General features: G+C 40.0%; 1 protein-coding gene across 1 annotated transcript in view; it reads right to left on the reverse strand.

Annotated features, from left to right (window-relative positions):
* spata18 (spermatogenesis associated 18) overlaps positions 1–19,222 on the reverse strand; it is a 47,318-nt gene that overhangs the window by 26,577 nt on the left and 1,519 nt on the right. Inside the window, exons 2-7 of the mRNA XM_052035921.1 lie at positions 15,204–15,309; positions 13,161–13,276; positions 8,860–8,978; positions 8,147–8,242; positions 5,376–5,510; positions 936–1,146 (exon numbers count right to left, since the gene is read on the reverse strand). Of these exons, the coding sequence (XP_051891881.1) occupies positions 936–1,146; positions 5,376–5,510; positions 8,147–8,242; positions 8,860–8,978; positions 13,161–13,276; positions 15,204–15,309 (783 nt within the window). The remainder of the gene's footprint in view (positions 1–935; positions 1,147–5,375; positions 5,511–8,146; positions 8,243–8,859; positions 8,979–13,160; positions 13,277–15,203; positions 15,310–19,222) is intronic.

The following is a 19,222-nucleotide window of genomic DNA, read 5'->3' on the forward strand; positions in this document are numbered from 1 at the left end:
TGTCTCAAGTGGTGGCAATCTCCACAATCTAACTACTCTGACAAAATTTCAGAACTCTTTTGGGGATTTATTGCAACAATCTTAGTTTTATGGTGCTGTATAGTGGAAAAGTTCAAACACATGCCCAATTATCAAGTCTGTCTTAGTTGTTTTTATCCACCAAAAAAAGTGACCCAACCGATTTGTTCTCTGCTGATAGCTGTAGTCTCTCAGCTCTTATCATCCTCTTAATGTTTTGCTCCCCCACTTTTCTGCCCATTACTTCTATACACACACACATCATGGAGACCTTAAGTATGATGAGCACTTAGTGTGGTCCAACAAAGATTAGACATTTAACATAACCTCTACTTTTGACTTATTTTGATCCATTAATGAGCATTAGTACTTTGTTTGCACGCAACTTTGTAAACCTTCATTTGCTCAAGTCCTGCAGATCTGGAGTTCTTCTGGATTAAGGTCCAACATAGGTTTATGAATAGCAGCAGGGATATACGAATCCATATCCCTAGATCCCAATGTGACCCACTCTTATTTTCCAAGGAATTGTTGGCCTCCTTATTAAATTTCTGCCTTAAGTATGACAATGACTGAACATTCACAACCTACTGGGATAAAGAATTCCAAAGATGAAAAACCTTGTGTGAAAGTGTCTCTTCTCACCTTGGTTCAAAGTGGGCTGGCCATCTAATGCCTTCTTGCATCGTGTTATAATTAGTGGATGGAAGTCAGTCATCTTATTCACAGAGCTTTGACCAACTAGTCACTAAAATTGATGACATTTCCACAGTATACACAACCCTCAGTCACAAACCTACATTGGACCTAAATCCCTAAAAACTGGGCTCTAATAAAGACAACTGCAGGTCTGCAGGGCCATACAGAAATGCCTTACTATATTGTACTGTGTTGTGTTACTATATCACTCCACTTACTACTGTCGCAATGAATATTATTCGCTGCACCATCTCCAAATCATCAACATAACGCCTCAGGAGGTTTTGTGCATTCAGGCGCTCGTTGGCATAGATGTCATTGAAGCGGGATATCAGTCGGGCTTGACGAGATGCATTAGTCAGTTTACCATAAGTTGGAGAGGAACGGGTCACAGATGGGAAAGAGATTGGAGAACGGCGCCCCAGGGTTCTTTAAAAGAAAGAACAAATCATTACAATTCTTATAAACCACAATAGTAAAACATTTAGCTGTGCTTTGGAAATAATAAATATCTGTTACATTATAAAATACACTTTATTCTCTTGGCAGCTACCAACTTTCAAGGGGATGGTGGTATGGGAGAAAAAGAAACATTAGACAACTTGGTGATCCGCAGCATTTAGCAACATATTCTGACTTTCCAACACAAGAACTGGGACAGATTTAAAATCTACGTTAGGACTGAGATCATGTTATTTCCACTTCCTCTGCTCTTTCTTGGGGAGTATTTCCTCTGTGTGCAATGTGAAATAAAATTGCAAACTCCTCAAAGAAGAGATTTGTGGTTTCACTATAAAGGGCAGAAAGGAAATCTTTCTCCCTTGATGATTACTGAGTTAATGGGCAAAAACTTCCTTCATTATTTGAGGCACATACATCAACATTCTTTATTTGTGGCCTTATTGTAAATGCAAGAGTATTTAATGGGGAAAGTGGGTATGCTTAGTGTCTTTCAGTTCTGGGCTTAGCACTACTACATGCCCCATGAATTGGACTGTTTTCAGGTAAAGACCATGAATGACTCGATGACATTACTCTCAGCGGGACTGATTAGAGAGAGAAAAAAAAAAATCAGACAGTGTCATTGTCTCTATGCTTTCTGTGGTAGTGAATTCAACAAGTTCACGATTCGAAGGGTTAAGAAATTTCTCCATCTCAGTCCGAAATGTCTTGCCCTATATCCCAAGGCCATTGCCCTTGTTCTAGACACACCAGGTGAAGCATTTTTTTCCTACATCCAGTCTGGCTCACTCTAAGAATTGTCAGTGTTGTGGTTGCTTTATGCCTTTGTTGCAAGTGCATACATGTGGATATCAGGCTTGGGCAAGGTGGCCATATCATTAAACTATGTGTGCACCCAGTGTCAGAGCTCACATATGATAAATAATCTCTCAATAGTCCAAGGTGCTAGAGAGTACAGTTTGATCCCCAGAACCTGATAGTACGGATCCCAGATTCCCAATGGAGGTGGTTGTGAAAATATTGGATGTCATTTTCCATAATTCTGTTGATTATGGAACAGTTCCTACTGATCGGAGGATGGCAAATGTAAGCCCACTAGTTAAAGGAAGCAGAGAAAAAAAACTGGGAACTATTGGTTAGCTTAAAATTAGTGGGAACAAAACTAGAGGCTATTATAAAGGATGAGGACTTAAAACATCAACAAGTTTAGACAAAGTCAACATGAATTTCTGAATGGAAGTCATATTTGACTAACTTAGAGTTTGAGGATGATGTACTGGTAGAATAGATATAGATACCCCACCATTGAGGGGATCTTCAAGAGGTGGTGCCTCAAGAAGGTGGCATCCATCACTAGGGGCCCTCACCACCCAGGACATGCCTTCTTCTCATTACCACCATCAGGGAGGTGGTACAGGAGCCTGAAGACTCACTCAACAACTCAGGAACAGCTTCTTCCCCTCCATCAGATTTCTGAATGGTCCATGAACAGCACCTCATTATTCCTCTTTTTTGCACTATTTATTTTTGTATTTTATAGTAATTTGTCTTTACACTGTACTCCTGCCACAAAACCACAAATTTCACATCATAAGTCAGTGATAATAAATCTGCTTCTGATGTTCTTCGATTTTTGGAAAAGTTTAAGTCCAACATAAAGTTATTGTGCAAAATTAAAGCATATGATACCGAGGGTCATGTCTTGAACATTGTTTGGCAGACAGTAGGAAAAAGTGGGGCTTTAAGGGTGGCAGCTAGTAACTAGGGTACCACAGGAAATTAGTGCTTGAGCCTCATCTATTATATAGAAATGATTTAGATCAGCAAAGCAAATGTAATATTTCAAAGTTTGCTGACAATCCTAAACTGGAAGCGATTACGAGTTGTGATCAGGATGCAGAGGTGACAAGGCAATTTAGACAGACTGAGGAAGTGGGCAGACACTGTATGATGTGGCTAAATATGGAAGAAAAACAGAAAGGAGGCATATTATTTATGTTTGGTGAGAAACGTTGCTGTAAAAAAAAGGACTTGGCTGTTCTTGTATACCAGTCACTGAAAGCAAATACATGGGTCCAACTAATGGTATGTTGACCCTCATAGCAAGAGGATTTGAGTACAGGAGCAAGGATGCCTTGCTACACTCAGAGAGGGCCTTGATGAGATCAAAGTATTGGTGTGCAGTTTTTAATCTCCTTATTCAAGGAAAGACATTTCATAGGAGTGCCATGAAGTTTCACCAGACTGATATCTGGGAAGGCAGGACTGCCATATGAGGAAAGATTATCTTCACTTACACTAGCACTTAGAAGAATGAGAGGAGATCTAATTGAAACTGACAATTCTTAGAGTTAAACTGGATGTCGGGAAAAAATGCTTCCCCTGGTTGGTTTGTCTGGAACGAGGGTCACAGACTTGGGATATAGGGCAAGGCATTTAGGACTGAGATGGAGAAATTTCTTAATCCTTAGAATGGTGAACTTGTTGAATTCACTACCACAGAAGGCATAGAGACATTTCCAAGAAGATAAATAAAATGTCTCGATGCAAAAGGAATTGAGAGATGTGGGGAGAGGAGGGGAATATGACATTGATAGACAGAGCAGGAAGGACTAAATGGCCTTCAGCTTCTATTTTCTAATGTGCCTCTGAAACAAAGGAGAGATGTAAAAGTGATAGTATTGGTGAATAGATATTTATTGTTTAAATATTGGAGTATAACATCTGAATACAATTTCTTAAACCAGGTCTAGCCTTGGAATGTTAGTCCTGTCTCTGCAATTGAGTAAAATTGCAACACTCAACTTCAGTTTCACAACTGGGCTGAGAAAAAAGCAGCCATATGTTCAGCTCCTCAGCAAACTGATTAAGCTTAGGTTTTACTTACAAGTCACCAAATAGCAACCAGAGGACACAGATTTAAGGTAACATTTCGGGAAAGAAGGCAGGGGAAATGAAGAAAACTTATTTGCTCAAGTTATGATCTGGAATGAGTGGATGAAGTGGATTGAAGAGAAACTTGCAAAAGGAAAGGCATTTCTGTACCAAGAAAGGAAGATCCTGCATTGCCAAAGAGACAAGAGGAAAAAAGACAAGAGAATGGGATTAATTTGACAGCTCTTCCCATGGGCCACAACTGCCATGATGAGCCCAGGCACCTCCTCCAGTGCCACAACATTTTATTAATTAAATGCCCTTGGGCAATTGACATGCAAACATCGAGGCATGGGGTACTAGGCTAATTGTGTGATAAATTGATAGGCCTCTGTACACTACAGTGCACCCAAACTTACGGAGCAGGAACTTTTAGATTTTATCAATCCACTTGAACAAAGCAAGATAGAAAGAAGTGTAAGACCCACCTTGCATTGATGCACAACAGAGTCAGGCAATTTGGCATCAGCACAGCAGCAGTGGGACATCAGTCCACAGGAGCATGAACTTTGTTCTGAGAACATTTTCTTCTGGCAAACCTGTCTCTAAAACAGGTGAAGCCATCCCCAAATTAAAGGTGAGAATGCTGGAGATACTGTAGGGTACTTGTTGTCTGCAGACACTGGCAGTCCACATAGTAAGAGTTGCATACAGGATGTTTCCATGATGGTCAGAGACCAAGGCAACGAGCAGGATTCAGGATTCCCCACTCTGAGCTCCTGCTCAGAGAAGTAGCTACCCTACCCCCTCCCTCACACACACAAACAGACCGGAAGGCAAATGCATCAGGCCGCACAGAAAGTAAAACAAAATGCTTCAACCTACATCTCCAGTTGAGTCTTGCTTGGACCCATTTCTTCATGGTCTGGGCTTGATAGAAAACTAACTACTGCACCCTGCTCAAGTAACAGTATAGATATACAAGAAGGTCTTGTTGATGAGTTCCTATATTCCAGCTTTGTGTAGTCAAACTTCCTGGCAACTTAGTGGAGCAGGTTTCAAACTCAGCCCCCTGGGCCACACAATTGGATAGTGACCTGAAGGATTTTCAAACAGCCCACCAACCTGACGCTTAAATCATCTCCTCCAGCAAACATTCAAACCCAATGGAGAAATCCCCAGCTCATACAAAATTACCTGTTCACTGCTTTAACAGGTATTGTAGGCAGCATATTTAATTGGCAGAACACAAGGCAGTGAAGTTCAAGGAGGAAAAGTCAAAGGGAATTAGAAGGATCATGGGATGAGGCGAGATGCAGTACCTTTCCTGCAGTATGGATTTCTCTGCTGAGAGGAAGGAGACTTCATCCTTTAGTTGTCTGATCTTGTGTTCATAATCATCCAGGATATCCACCTTTTGTTTGTAGTATTTCACTTGCTCTCGAACTGCTCTCAGTCTAGAGAATACATGACATGGTTTAATAAAAAGTGCCCAAAAAATTAATTTAAAAAAATTTGCTCTCTTGGGTGATAGTGGCAATGTTTAAATAGAGTAGTCAACATTCCTCTCCCAAACATTTGTTCCTGGGTGTTAGAGATTGAAAAAAGGTAGAGATTTGGAATGAAAGCAAAATACTGTGGATGATGGAAACCTTTTTCCTCAATGTTTTCATTCGAGCACTGTCCTGCAAGCTCTCTAGCTCATTTCCCCCCCCCCCCAAAACGTGCATTTCCTAAAGTGGCAGGCTATCAAATTAAATACAAATGACACCAGAGAGACATCATAATGTCTCTTAAATCACCTTCCTGCAGCTCTGCTTGGGTAGGCCCTTGTCTAAACTGCCATCAGGGCAAGCTGCCCATTACAGCCCACAGAGCCACTCTGTATTGGTCAGCCAACAGTTTCCTTCCAGGACAGCCACTGTTTTTAATGAACACCCTTGTGGCAGGCCAGCTCCAATGGCTTCATTTCTACTAGTAGCCATGTTAACGCTGCTGCCAGCAACAATGGGCCAATTCTCCCCCTGGCTTGGAGTGAGAACCGATTCATAGAATGGTTATTGGCACAGGAAGCCATTTGGCTCATCACGTCCACGCCGACTCTCAATGCAAGCAACTCTTTAGTTCCACCCACTGGCCCATTCTTCCTTCCAAATTTTTCTTCCCATGTATTTATCCAATTCCCTCTGGAAGACCACAACAGAACCTGCCTCCCCCACATCTGCAGGCAGTGCTGTCCAGATTCCAACCAGAGGCTGAAAAAAAGTTTCTCCCTCATGTCACTATACCCATGACCTCTATTCTTTGACACCACCCCACCCAACACCAAAGGAAACAGCCACCTACTATTGACTCTGTCCAGACCCCTCATTGTTTTATATACTGCTGTTGAGTATCCCCTCAGCCTTTTACTCTCCAAAGAAAACAGTCCCAATCTCTTTAATCTATTTTTGTAATTGTAGGCCATCATCCCAAGAACCATTCTTGCAAATCTTTTCTGGACCCTCTGAAGCCTCACATCCTTCTGATAAGATGGCAACCAAAATTAAACACATTTGAGGCTAAACCAGTATGTTGCGATGGTTCAGTGTGGCTTTCCTGCTTTTATACTCGATTGATAAAACCCAACATTTGTGTATGCCTTGTGCATGCTCTCTCAGCCTGCCCTGCCACCTTCAAAGACTTGTCTTCCATACCCTAATGTCCCTCTGCTCCTGCAACCCCACTAGAACAGTATTCTTTATATTATCTCTCCTCATTCTTCCTACCAAAATACATCACCTCACAATTCTCTGCTCTAAACTTGGTTTGCCCACATGTCTGTCCATTCCACTAGCCTGTCTATAACCTGCTGCAATCTATCACTATCCTCTTCGTAGTTCATGATACTGCCAAATTTTGTGTCACAAATGTAGAAACAGTTTGCAGCCTGGTCTAGGTCATTACCATGGATATAAAAAAATGCAATGACCCCCAACACCAATAAGCTTATTATGTGGTATTTTATCAAAAACTTTCTGGAGGTTAACACACACAACTTCAACCGCATCCTTTCTGTTATCTAAAAAACACTATCAAATCACAGGCAGTAGCCCTACCAGGCATCAAACTGGCCAGCTAAAAACAGCTGAATCCAATCAAAATCAAGCCAGGCTCTTGCAACACTGAAGTTTATTAATGTCAACATGTAGCATTTAAAATAGGGCATACAGTTTCCATAGTCTATACATGAAACAAAATGCTAACAAATACAATATGTTTGGAAGCCAAATTGAATAGAATTGTTTATCTTTAACTTATTATTAAGATTACTTGGTCTGTGTTTCCCTAGAATTTTCCTTTTACTATTAAATCAAGACCATATCAATAATATCAGCTGAAATATTATTATACATAGGCATGTACAGAAAATTTGTTTTGGTCAGTCCAGGTAATACCTTCAGTCACTGAAAATTTTAAATGCCAGAAATGCTCAGCAGTTCATGCAGCACCTGTGCTGGGAGAAACAGCAAATGTTTCAGGGTTAATTTTTCATTAACTATCATCCAGTACCTGGAGATTACCTAGGGCTAGACAGTGATGGACTATGATGGAAGGAGCCTTACCTTGTGATGACCACCTTAATGTACAAGGTGCCAACTCCAGTGCCAGAAGGGGAGTCTATTCACTGTAACAGGTCAATCTAAGTATCGTGGGGCATGCTGGCAAACAATGAACTGGATAGAGCAGAAACCTCCCTCCCCCCACCAATTATTTGTAATTGTTTCCTTATTTTCCATAAAGAGTTTTGCATGCAAGCTGCAGGAAGTTTTCATTCCATGTTAAGAGCTTGGAATGTTAAAAGCAGAACTGATAATACATGTGCCATTTATGCCACAAGTTTAACCTGTCCTAGGATTATGCTTTGATTGGAAAAGGGATATAGAGAGAGCAAAAAGCCCTTCATCTCATCACAGTCCCAGAGAACAGATTCCAAACTGGCATTGGCATTCAGCAAGACCTCATGTGCCAATATCAAATGTCAAACCCCTCCCACCTGTCATTTGTTGTTTGTAAGAAACTGACAAAGATTATTTAAGGACTTGAAACTCACTCGGTTCTCAGTCTAATTATTTCATCCTCCGTCACTAGGAACGTTGCAGTTGATTTGTTCTGAGTATCGTCCAGTTCCAGATGAGCTTCTGCTAACCTAGAGCAGACACCAACGATGACTCACTGTAACAAGCTAAAGCAACAAAATCCCCGCAGTGCTGGCTGACATGTTCTGGACTGAGCATCAAGTGTTCAATCCTTAGCACAGACTCTTGTGTCTGTTATAACTAGATTTAACACATTTTTACCCAAGGAAGTGTCTAATTTTGTTTTGCAGCATTACACGTTTTTAAATATAAAAATGTTTAGTTCTGGGGTAATTGCAAATGTTTCTGGTCAAATTGCACTGCTCCAAAAATTCAACCAGGGATGCCTGGTCACAATTCACCCTTATCTGCTAGATTTCCTCAAGAGTTGCAGGTAGATGTCGTGTCCTATACCATGCTCCTTTACAAGTTGCCCAGGAAATTAGGTCAGATTGTTGTGACAGACACCCACCATTTGCCACTTCTGCAAGAAACTCTTGTGGAATGAAAAGTATGACTGACAAGTGCTGGGTTCAAAAGGCTCAACCCCTGACTGAGGTACCATTGCCACATGACTATTGTTTTCTGAAACTCAAATTCTTCCTTTGAGAAAATTTCAGTATAACAAATGATTAAAGATTCTTTTGATAATAGGCTGATTAATGATGTTTTATATCAGATTTCTTACTCTTGCTTGACAGCTCCCAGTTGGCGACGTGTGGTATTTAATTCGGTCTCTAGCTCAAGCATTTCCTGATCATGGGCTGTTGCCAGCTCCTTCAGTTTCCGATCTTTTTCAGCAGATTCCTTGAAGACAGTACAATGCAGTAAACACCATAAATATTATCCCATGCACCAGTGCTTGTACAATGCAGTTTGTGATTTATGAACGATTACATAAAAATACTTAAAAAAAGATGCAAGATGGATTGAATGAATGGAGGGTTGTAGCTTGTAAATGTTACACCACTGTTAAAATATTTGTTTGCAGTAACTTCACGTTGGGCATTATAAAATCTCAGTAAAGAATTCTGTGAATATGTTCAAATTGACATTCTTTCTCAAACAGTTACCAGAGATACAACAAGAGCACTATTCAGCATTGAAGTTTTTGCTTCCTCCCAATTTGACTCAGTACACAGATGATAACTATACCAACAAGTAATGCTCTATGGTGCTCTTATGTTAGACGAGATAGAAACACACTAGATATAGAGAGCTAATGAATCCCAGAAGCACATTTCAGGATGAAAGACAGGTTATGCAGCAAATAATTTGAAGCCAAACTTTGTGGTTTTTTTTCATTTGTTCTTTGATTTGGCTGCCAATTTTGTCTTTCAGGTCACCTGTGTTCTGCAGTACCACTGCTGCTGTTAATTGGATAATTGACATCTCAATATTATCATATAGGAAAAATAGCCAGAGTAAACAGGTGCACTGGATATCATAGTAAATTACTAAATGTTATCTGCTTGTGATAAATATCAAGGGTAAAATTGCATAATTAATGCATATTTGGACAAATTTTGGGATGAAGCTGGAGGGGATGAGTACTTGCCTGCTAAATATAGTACTGTTAAGAATAGGTCCTCTTGCTAGTTGCCTGGCAGAAGGACATTCAGAATTGCCCCCAAGGGTTCCTTCTTTAGGAAGTGAATCTGTTGTGCTTTTTAAAGCAAAAATCTCATCTCCTTCACCACTCCACCCCCACCCACCACAAAGTCGTTGCTGGTTGCTGCTGTCAATTACACATCAGTTCTCTCAGAGAACAAGACGTGTGGGAACAGCCAGCATCAAGCATTCACCCCATGCCCTGTTCATTCCCTACAAAACCTAGGCAATTCCAAACATAAGTATTTATGTCCCGGAGCAACTCATTTCAACACATTCCTGTTGAAGTCCACTGATAGGTGAATCCATGAGGAAGCAACTATAGTGTTTATCTTCTGTCAAGATTTAAGTAAATGAATCTAATTATTGCTTGTGCCAATCAAAGAAACAACATAGTATTTGTACCAAGGGACAGTCATAGTAATTGATATTGTGTGTGAAACATCCAATTATAGAAATAAACACACATTAGGTAATGTTTTGCCCTTAACACATGCCTGCATGGATAGTCCTCTGAGCTCCAGACTCAAAGTTAGAACAAATGAAAAGAAATAGAAGCATGAGTGGGCTATTTGTCTCCATTTATTTGATAAGTTCTTATGCAGCATCTTATTGAAGGCCTTCTTAAAGTATAAAAGCATCAAATCTACTCCCTTAATTATTCTGTTAGTAACAACCTCAAAAATACCATAACAGATTTATCAAATGTTACTTTCCTTTCACAAGTCCATGTTGACATTGTCCAATCCTATTACTATTTCCAATTGGCCCACGACCGCTTCCATAATTGATGGTAACATTTTCCCTACTACTGACAACAACTAGATTGTCCAATTCATTTCCAGTCTTTTGTTGCACAAATCTGCCGATTTATATTTGAGAATTTGCAAGTGTTGGAATGGCACACTTTCCAGACTATATGAAGCTGTAACAATACCCCAGCACATTTTTAATTCACTTTAAGATGTTACACAGTAGTATAATAAATTCACTAGGAATTGAGGCCCCGATGAGTTTCAAGGGAGCACAGGAGACAGGGCTCAGGTGATCCAGATGCTGAACCATCAGGAATTGTGAGTAATTGGATAGCAGATTATCAGATTTTTACCATACAAAATTCAATCACATTATGACTGCTATTCCTTAGAGGTTCCTTAATTACCAGATTGTGCAATACTAAATCTAAATTTGTACATGCTCCATAAATTTGTCCTCTGCACTTTTACTGCTAATTTGGTTTGCTCAAGCTATATGCAGATTAATGTTCCCCCGATGATTAAAGTATTGCATTATTACATGCACCTTTAATTTCCGGACCGGTACCACTGCTGTTTGGTGGCCTTTCTACAACTCCCACTAATGTATTCTGCCCTTTGCTGTTTCTTAGCTCCAATCAAACTGATTCTGCTATTTGATTTTCCAAGACAAGATCCTTTCTTAACTACCTCTCCTACTTTTCTATTTTGCCCATTTCTCCTAAAAGTAAAATATCCTGGAATACTTAGATACCAAACTTGGTGGCTTTGAAAGTGTCTGTAATGGCCATCAGATTGTACCTCATTTATTCTGTTATCTAAGCTAACTCGTTTTCTGAGACACAAGAGACTGCAGCTGCTACAATCTGCAGCAACAAACAACCTGCTGTAAGAATTCAGCAGGTCAAGCAGCATCTGTGGAAGGAAAGGAATTGGTGACATTTCAGGTTGAAACCCTGTATCAGGACCTCTTGCAGGATTTTGACCTTAAACTTCAACAACTCCTTTTCTCCAACAGATGGTGCTTGATCTGCTGAGTTCTTCCAGCTGATTGCTTTTGTTTGCTTTTGTTTTCTTTCCTAGTTCTGATAGGAAAGGGTCCCAGACCTGAAATATTAATTCCCTTTCCACAGAAGCTGCCTGATCTGCAGAGCATTTCTAGTTTTTATTTCAGATGTCCAACACCTGCATTTTGTTTTTATTTTCATGTACTGATTTATTTCTATTTGTACCATTAATTCATCCATCTTATGCCAAGTACATTCAGATTAAGCACTTTTAGTTTTATCTTTCTACTATTTTCCTGCTTTGACTCAAATTGGAGGAATCTTCCTATATCTTAATATTCTGTCTCTTCCAAACATATTCTGCTTATTATGACCCACTTCATTACCGTGCAGTTTTATCTTTTCCTTTCTCTTTAATTTTCCCCTCCTTCCCCCAACCATTTACTTCAAATGTCTACTTAAGAGATTTGAATGCAAGATTTGACCCAACATTCCAGTGCAATACTGAGGTTGTGCTGCAGTGTTGGAGGTGCTATATTTCCAATGATACATTATACCAACGTCCATATGCTGTCAGAAGGGCATTAAAAATTCCATGGCACTACTCTAAAGAAAAAAATATTATTGCCCATTATCAAAAATGCAAGAGTAGATTATCTTGTTATTACACAACTGTTTGAGAGAGCTTGTTTGTTTACAAGTTGGTTTCTGTGTTTTCAATATAACAACAGTGATTACAATGAAAAGCATTTTACTGTAGATAAAGCACTTTGAAATATAGTCTCATGAAGGATGCTATACAAATTTCTCTTCATATTGCTAATACGTAGCCTTGCCTACCAGAAGGATATTTGAAATTCAGTCTCATGCATCAATTCATTTTCTATCAAGGCTTAGGAAAGAGTAAAGAAAAATATACTTTACAGAAACAGATGCAATTGTTACTGTATTTCAAGATTTACATGTTAGATTAAAAGTTCAAACTGATGTGCCAGTTTAAAGGCTATGGCTGCTTATCATAGGGAGTTCTTGCTGTCAAAATAATGGTGAGGCAAATCAGGCTTTCTATTACTTATGCACAAATGGTACAGGGATCTTCCTCAAGGGGCAGATCTACAGCTACATGGAAATGTCCAATTATTTTCAGGTCTGAAATGTCACATAATTATAACAATAAGTATCTTTTTTAACAATGCAATAACTTTATTACTGCCAATTAACCCCTCTAGCACTCAACAAAAACTATTATAGGTGTGGAGTCCCATTCTTTAAGAGATTTCAAAAATGATGCCAAATTTTAATTTTATTCTTATTTTCCTTCCCTTTTAATTTAACCTTACTTTTGCATTCCTTATGCATCTGATTTGATACCAAATTCACCTCCTTAACTCAATCCTTGTACTATTTATTGCTTAGTCCCTAAATATCCTTAAGTTTGCTGGGTAACAAAGATTTCAGATACTGGGTTTCCCTGGTTGCCTGTTAACAGATCACACATTTAATAACTTTGAAGAAATAAAAACAATAGTGATCAAATCTAATAAATATTCTTTTTCTCTGGCGAAAATTAAGTTCCTGGACACATGATCAGCAGAGATTTTTAGTCTTTCACGTACCTGCATGAGAGAAAGGCTGGTGTCAGATGTCACCCCTGAGGTAATGACTGTAAAGTTAGACCCAAGCCATGGCAGAAAGCGGGATTTGATGGTATCAATGCCAGAATAAATACCACCTATTTTTAAAAAAAACAGTAAATGAGGTTATTGTAACTGATGTTAGTCCTCAATATGTTTGATCCAATTTACTATGTTTAATGAATGATTTGGAAGACCTGCCTTTGCCCATTTATTTTAAAACAAAAATGGCAGCTTCAACACCAAAACAGAAGAGTGCCTTTCACAAAGGTGAATAATAGGCATGAATTCCACTTGGCTGACATCCTTCATTTCCTCATGAATATTAACAAACAGAACCAAAAAAAGCACAAGCAAATTCCAGTACACAATAATGTGCTCCAAGGGTGCCAAAAAAAAAGCATTTCCATGAACTAGGTCAGTCTGAAAGATCTTAACTTGTCCTTCTCTTGAAATTGAAAACACCTCCAATTGTACATCTCCCTGAAGACATTCCATAGAGTTTCACTGGGACTTCTGAAGAGAGAATAGAATCATCATGAAATTTTAGGATCCTCATCATGCCCATTTAACAAGTGATAACTGAATGCCTGAACCTCCAGAATACAATGTACTCAATGACTGCAAAAAAATACAGCATGGCATCTGTGATGTCAGTATGATCATAATATAGATCTATGTCCCAGGCCTGAAACAGTATATGGGTATTGGTAATATGCACCCACTTGAGATACCTCTGCAATATTAGAAGAGTCAACTTCTGCACTAGTAACATTTAGGGAGGGGGAAAGTGGATTTCCTTGCAAGCCTACAGTTAATTCTTAATGGAACAGCTGTATGCCCTCATCGCAAATGCAAGTTTAAAAAAGACATTATCACAGTAACTAATTTGCCACTCTCAGCTATATAAAGTAGTATGGAGCAAGGAACATCTCACGGATCATACAAGTTCTGCACTGTCCTGGTGCTCATTCCCTTGCAAGTCGACTCCGAAACGAAATTAAAAGAAGCTACCTTAAAGTCAACTACACTTCAAAAGGCAAAGAAAAAGATCACTTCAGGGCTGAGTAGGGAAATGTTTCTAAGGAATATCATCTTTATTTCATGAAAGATCAGCAAAATAGCCATCCAGAACTCAGGAAAGGTGATTTTGTTCAGTTATTTTCTTCTTTAAATGTAAAAAGACTGATCCCAACAATAACCCTCCCCACTAAAAACAAAATCAGTGCAGAGGTGCAAATTCATTTAGATACAAAACACAATGAGGATAAACTGGGTATAAATTCAGAACTCAGAGACTTGCATTCCGAAGATATTATAGCAGCTAGGTACTATTTTTAAAAAATGCAAAAGATAATCTTGAAAAAACTATCATGTAGTTTCCTGATCTTGCTGAGCACATGGGACTGCTGCATGCAGGCAGCAAGGATGGCACACATGCAAGGAGACCTGGCCAGTTTCCTGTAAATTAATGGGTGGGATAATCTATTCCCATGGCTCACTTGCCATTCTTTAGGTCACCAATCTCCATGGAAATTAATACTGCAATGTGCCAATCTGTAGCTCAAAAAGAAGTTAAAGAGAATTTATAAACCTGATCAACACCTTGAATGTTTCAGAAAAACTTGCAGGACCAGACTTTATGAGTCTATTCTCAGCCAGTTCCATCCTGCTTCCCAGCACTTAACTCAACAGTCCGGGACCAAAAAGGAAACAAAAAATGTATTCAAACCATTCTTTTCATAGAGTTAGAAGAGAAAAAGACCTGAGCATAGGTTGAACTTTGAAACCCATTTTGGATCTGCCTCATCAGGAAACTTTCCCAGGTTTTTCTAATATGGATAAAAAAATTAGGTGGCATCATTCCCCCCCACCCTCCAAATAAATCCTCAACCAAACAGAAAGAAATGGAACATGATCCCTGCCCTCCCAGTAAAGGAAGTAATGTGATATGGATTTGTTTCTTAAAAGGTGACCAGTGAAAACAAGATGTGAAGTAAAATGTTGAGCTTTCAAACTCTATACCTTCACTTGCTGCAAGGCTGAGGATGGTGAATAGTTCACTTTGTACTTTTGAGGTCAGTTCAATAAGTTCACAGCATCGATTCAAGTTCTGATCACATGAGTTGATCTATGAATCAGGCAAAAGGAAAAATAAATAAGAACCCTCACATTATCCAGCAGAATGAAATGATCTGCCTTTTTTAGGTTTATTAACACTAGTGCCGTGGAGTCAGAGATACAGCAAAGAAACAGGCTCTTCAGCTTACCAAGTCCACACTGACCTTTCAAACACCACTTTCAGACCAATTCTATGTTAATAGATTTTATTCTCCCCTCATACCCATCGACACCCTCAGACTTTACCACCACACTACAGGCAATTTACAGTGGCCAATTAACCTACCAACTAGCACATTGCTGGGATGTAGGAGGAAACACACATGGTCACAGGGAGAACACGCAAACTCCACACAGACAGCACTAAAAAGAATGGAAGCTGGGTCACAGGAAATGTGAGACAGCAGCTCTACCAACTGCACCATTGAACTACTCATGTCCTCTAAAGTTCTCCATGCTCTCAGCAATTGCAGTGGTGCACAATATGTTTCTGCTGCCTCTGAGCAGCAAGCTGCCCGCCCATTCCAATGCCCTACCAGCACATCTGCAGCAGAAAATTGATCTCCTGGTCAGAGAGAAAGCCCAAGTCCCCTGAAATGGTTTGACAGCCATGTCATCGGGCTGACCAGCTGTCAAAAGACTGAATATCTGGAAATTTCCTGACATTCACAAACATTAAGAAAATTATAAATCTATTAAAAATTGCAGAAATGTAGCATGGCATGACCATGAAAATATTTCATCAGAAGGATGAAAATTTAATACAATAAGGGTTGGGGAGCTAGAGGCCAACAAAGTCAACAAGCACAGGGGTGATGAGTGAGCAGTCCTTGGTGGGGGATTGAATACAGATAGCAGAGATGTGTAGGAGCTCAGCTTGACAAGAGTAGAATATGGAGACTGCTGAGGAAAGCATTGGAATAATTACATATAGAGGTGACAAAGCCATGGGTGAGGTTTAGACAGGAGATGGGCTGTTGCAAGGGTGAAGACAGCCACAATACAGGGCTGTTTGCAATGGATAGAACATGGGGTCCAAAGATCGGATGAGCATTCTGGTTCATCCCAAGGACAGAGAAGGGCATGGAATAAGTGGTGAGAGCATACAATTTGTTGGAAGGAGCATGATGATGTCTTTAGTCTTTGAGGTGTAACTCAAAGCTCAAACTAAACAAGATGTTGGACAAAGTCTGAAGACATAGCCAATGGAGCAGACAACCGAGGTGTGGGTGTGTATGCATATATACACACACACAGTATATATTTGGGTGTTATTACTCTTAGATGAAGAAGAGGAGCTCACCAAGGATCTGTAGTGTCTCTGGAGATAACAAAGGGGGAATAAAACCATTGCTGAAGACTTTCACACTGTTATTGAATATGCAGAATGGAAGCAGGAAAGGGCAGCTCCATTCATCTGGACAACAGAAGAAAACCACTGCTGTGGGATGGCACAGCTAATTCTCTCAGATGAGACAGCATTGTGCACCTCATAACCATTCATAGTAGTTTCTGTGGCAAAGGCAGATTTAAACATAGAACTTTAGGAAGATTGTCACCTTCAAAATCGATACCAACAAATTCAAAGACTCGAGAGGAAAGGAAGATTGAAGAAAGAAACAATTTGAAAGGTCAGATAGCTGAACAGTGTTTTTTTTTGGGGGGGTGCAGGGGGGTTGTCAGCTGGTGACCAGTTTAGAACAAATTGGGTCATTAACAAAGAAAAGGGAACCAGTTATAGTATCAGCCACTGAAGGAGCAGGTAGCTTGAGTAATCAGGAGTTTAATGGGAATAAGAGGTGTAGATGAGCTCAGTGAGGTCTGACTTAAGAAAACCCAGATAGGTGTAGCTCCAGAGTTAGGGGAGTAGATCCTAGAATATTTAATTCCAAACTTTAAGTGCTCTGCAACTAACTTTTTCCCGGTGCTTAAGAGGAGAAATCCACTGGAAATGTTAACTATTTCTCCACAGAAGCTAACAGACTTGCTGAATATTTATAGCACTTTTCTTTGTTTCTGATGTCCAGCATCTGCAGCATTTTGCTCAAGGTTTTTGGAGTAATATGAGTCAGTTGGTGTAAGCTTGTGGAGTTATGTACCCACAGTGCAGAAATGGAGTTGTACAGGAATCCCTTAAATGGAGAACATTGCAAGATCACCACCTTTATGAGGAGCAAGAATGTGAATAGGAAGAAGTTAGAACTTCTCATTGTGCTACCTTGTTTGCCCAGCTGAAGATATAGATCTTCTTGCATCACAGCTCAGGTTCAGAAAATTAATGGTGCTAATAAGGTGGCAGGTGATGTGAATGATAATGCTATGAGATTTAGCAACATCCACATCTAGAAACCTGTTTATCCTGCTTCCGGTCCCCATTGTGAAGGAGACAATTTGTAAATTCCTCATGTCTGGCTTGTGGCCATGCACTGCTGGCCTCTAGCTGTACTTGGCTGGAATTATGAACATTCCTGTGTAATAATAATACAGCAAAATAGGCAGGGGCAATTTGAGGGGGAAATTGAAGAGTTGAGCAGTGTTCCTCCATTGCCTTCTAGTTCCCCAGCATTCTGATGAATAGCACAGGCTGAACAGTGCATCAAAAGGCTGCAACAGTAACTGCTGGTTCAGCTATTTATGCCATTAGGTAGCAACAAATATGAAAGAGACAACAGTCATAAATGTTATTGCATCTCCCACCAAGATCTGTGGTAGATATCGCTCAGAGAAGGTGCAACAAAGGAACTTTTGAATTTCTTAAACATAAGAGCTACACAGAGCAGCACAACAGTTTTCAATGTTTAAAACTAGAGATATTCAATACTTTGGAGCAGGGGTGGTGGGGGAGGAAAGAAAAAGAAACTCAGGAACATGGGCCAGGAGCAAGGCAGTGGCAAGGGCTCCTGTGCCCAATCCAGAGAGCAAATACATCCCTGCTGTGTGGCATCTATGTGTGAGTATTAACACCCCTGCTGAAGAACCTGATCTCCAGTCACCTTGTCCCCCTTCCCACTGGATTAAGGCTTCACTCTGTGAAGCTTGTGCGCGAGCTGGTGTGCAATGGGTGTCCAACATCAAAAGAAACTATGCATAGATAACTTCCACTCCATAATATGGCCATGGAGCAGGAGTGCAAGCATGTCAGCCTTGATCCTGACAATAGTAGTGGGGAAAATGCTAGAGTCCAATTTAAAAGATGCGATAACATGCTTAAAAAAATCTGCTGTAATTTTTTTTTGAGGATGTAAATAGCAGAACAGACAAGGGAAAACCAGTGGAAGAGGTGTATTTGGGCTTTCAGAAGGTCCTGTTTAAGAGATTAGCATGCAAAGTTAAAGCATATGGGATAGGGGCAAGGCATAGATAGAGAACTGGTTGGCAGCCTGGAACTTTAACTATTCACAGTGATTTAGACAAGGGAACTAAATGTAATGAATCCATGTCTGTGGATACACAAAGCTGGGTGAGAGTTTGAGCTGTGAGGATGATACAGAGAAGCTCCAGAGCAACTCGGACAGGACAAAGAAGTGGGCAAGTGCAAGATAGAAGCAGTATAATAAGGATAAATGTGAGGCTATCCACTTATGGTGGCACAAACAGGAAGGTAGATTATCTGAATGGCAATAGAATGGGGGGGGGGGGGGGGCAGCAATGAGATCCGAGTGTCCTTGTGCACCAGCCACTGAAAGGAAGAATTTAGATTCAGCAAGTGAGTAAGAAGGCAAGTAGTGTGTTGGCCTTCATTGTGAGAGGTTTCAAGTACAGGATCAGTTAGTGCTGCAATTATACATGGCCTTAGTGAGACCACACTTTAAGTAACGTGTGCAGATTTGGTCTCCTTATCTGAAGGAGGATGTTCTTGCTATGGAGGGAGTGCAGTGACAGGTCACTGGACTGATTTCTGGAATGACTAACATTGAAGAGAG

This window comes from Pristis pectinata, chromosome 2 (assembly GCF_009764475.1).
Source record: "Pristis pectinata isolate sPriPec2 chromosome 2, sPriPec2.1.pri, whole genome shotgun sequence".
Taxonomy (NCBI): domain Eukaryota; kingdom Metazoa; phylum Chordata; class Chondrichthyes; order Rhinopristiformes; family Pristidae; genus Pristis; species Pristis pectinata.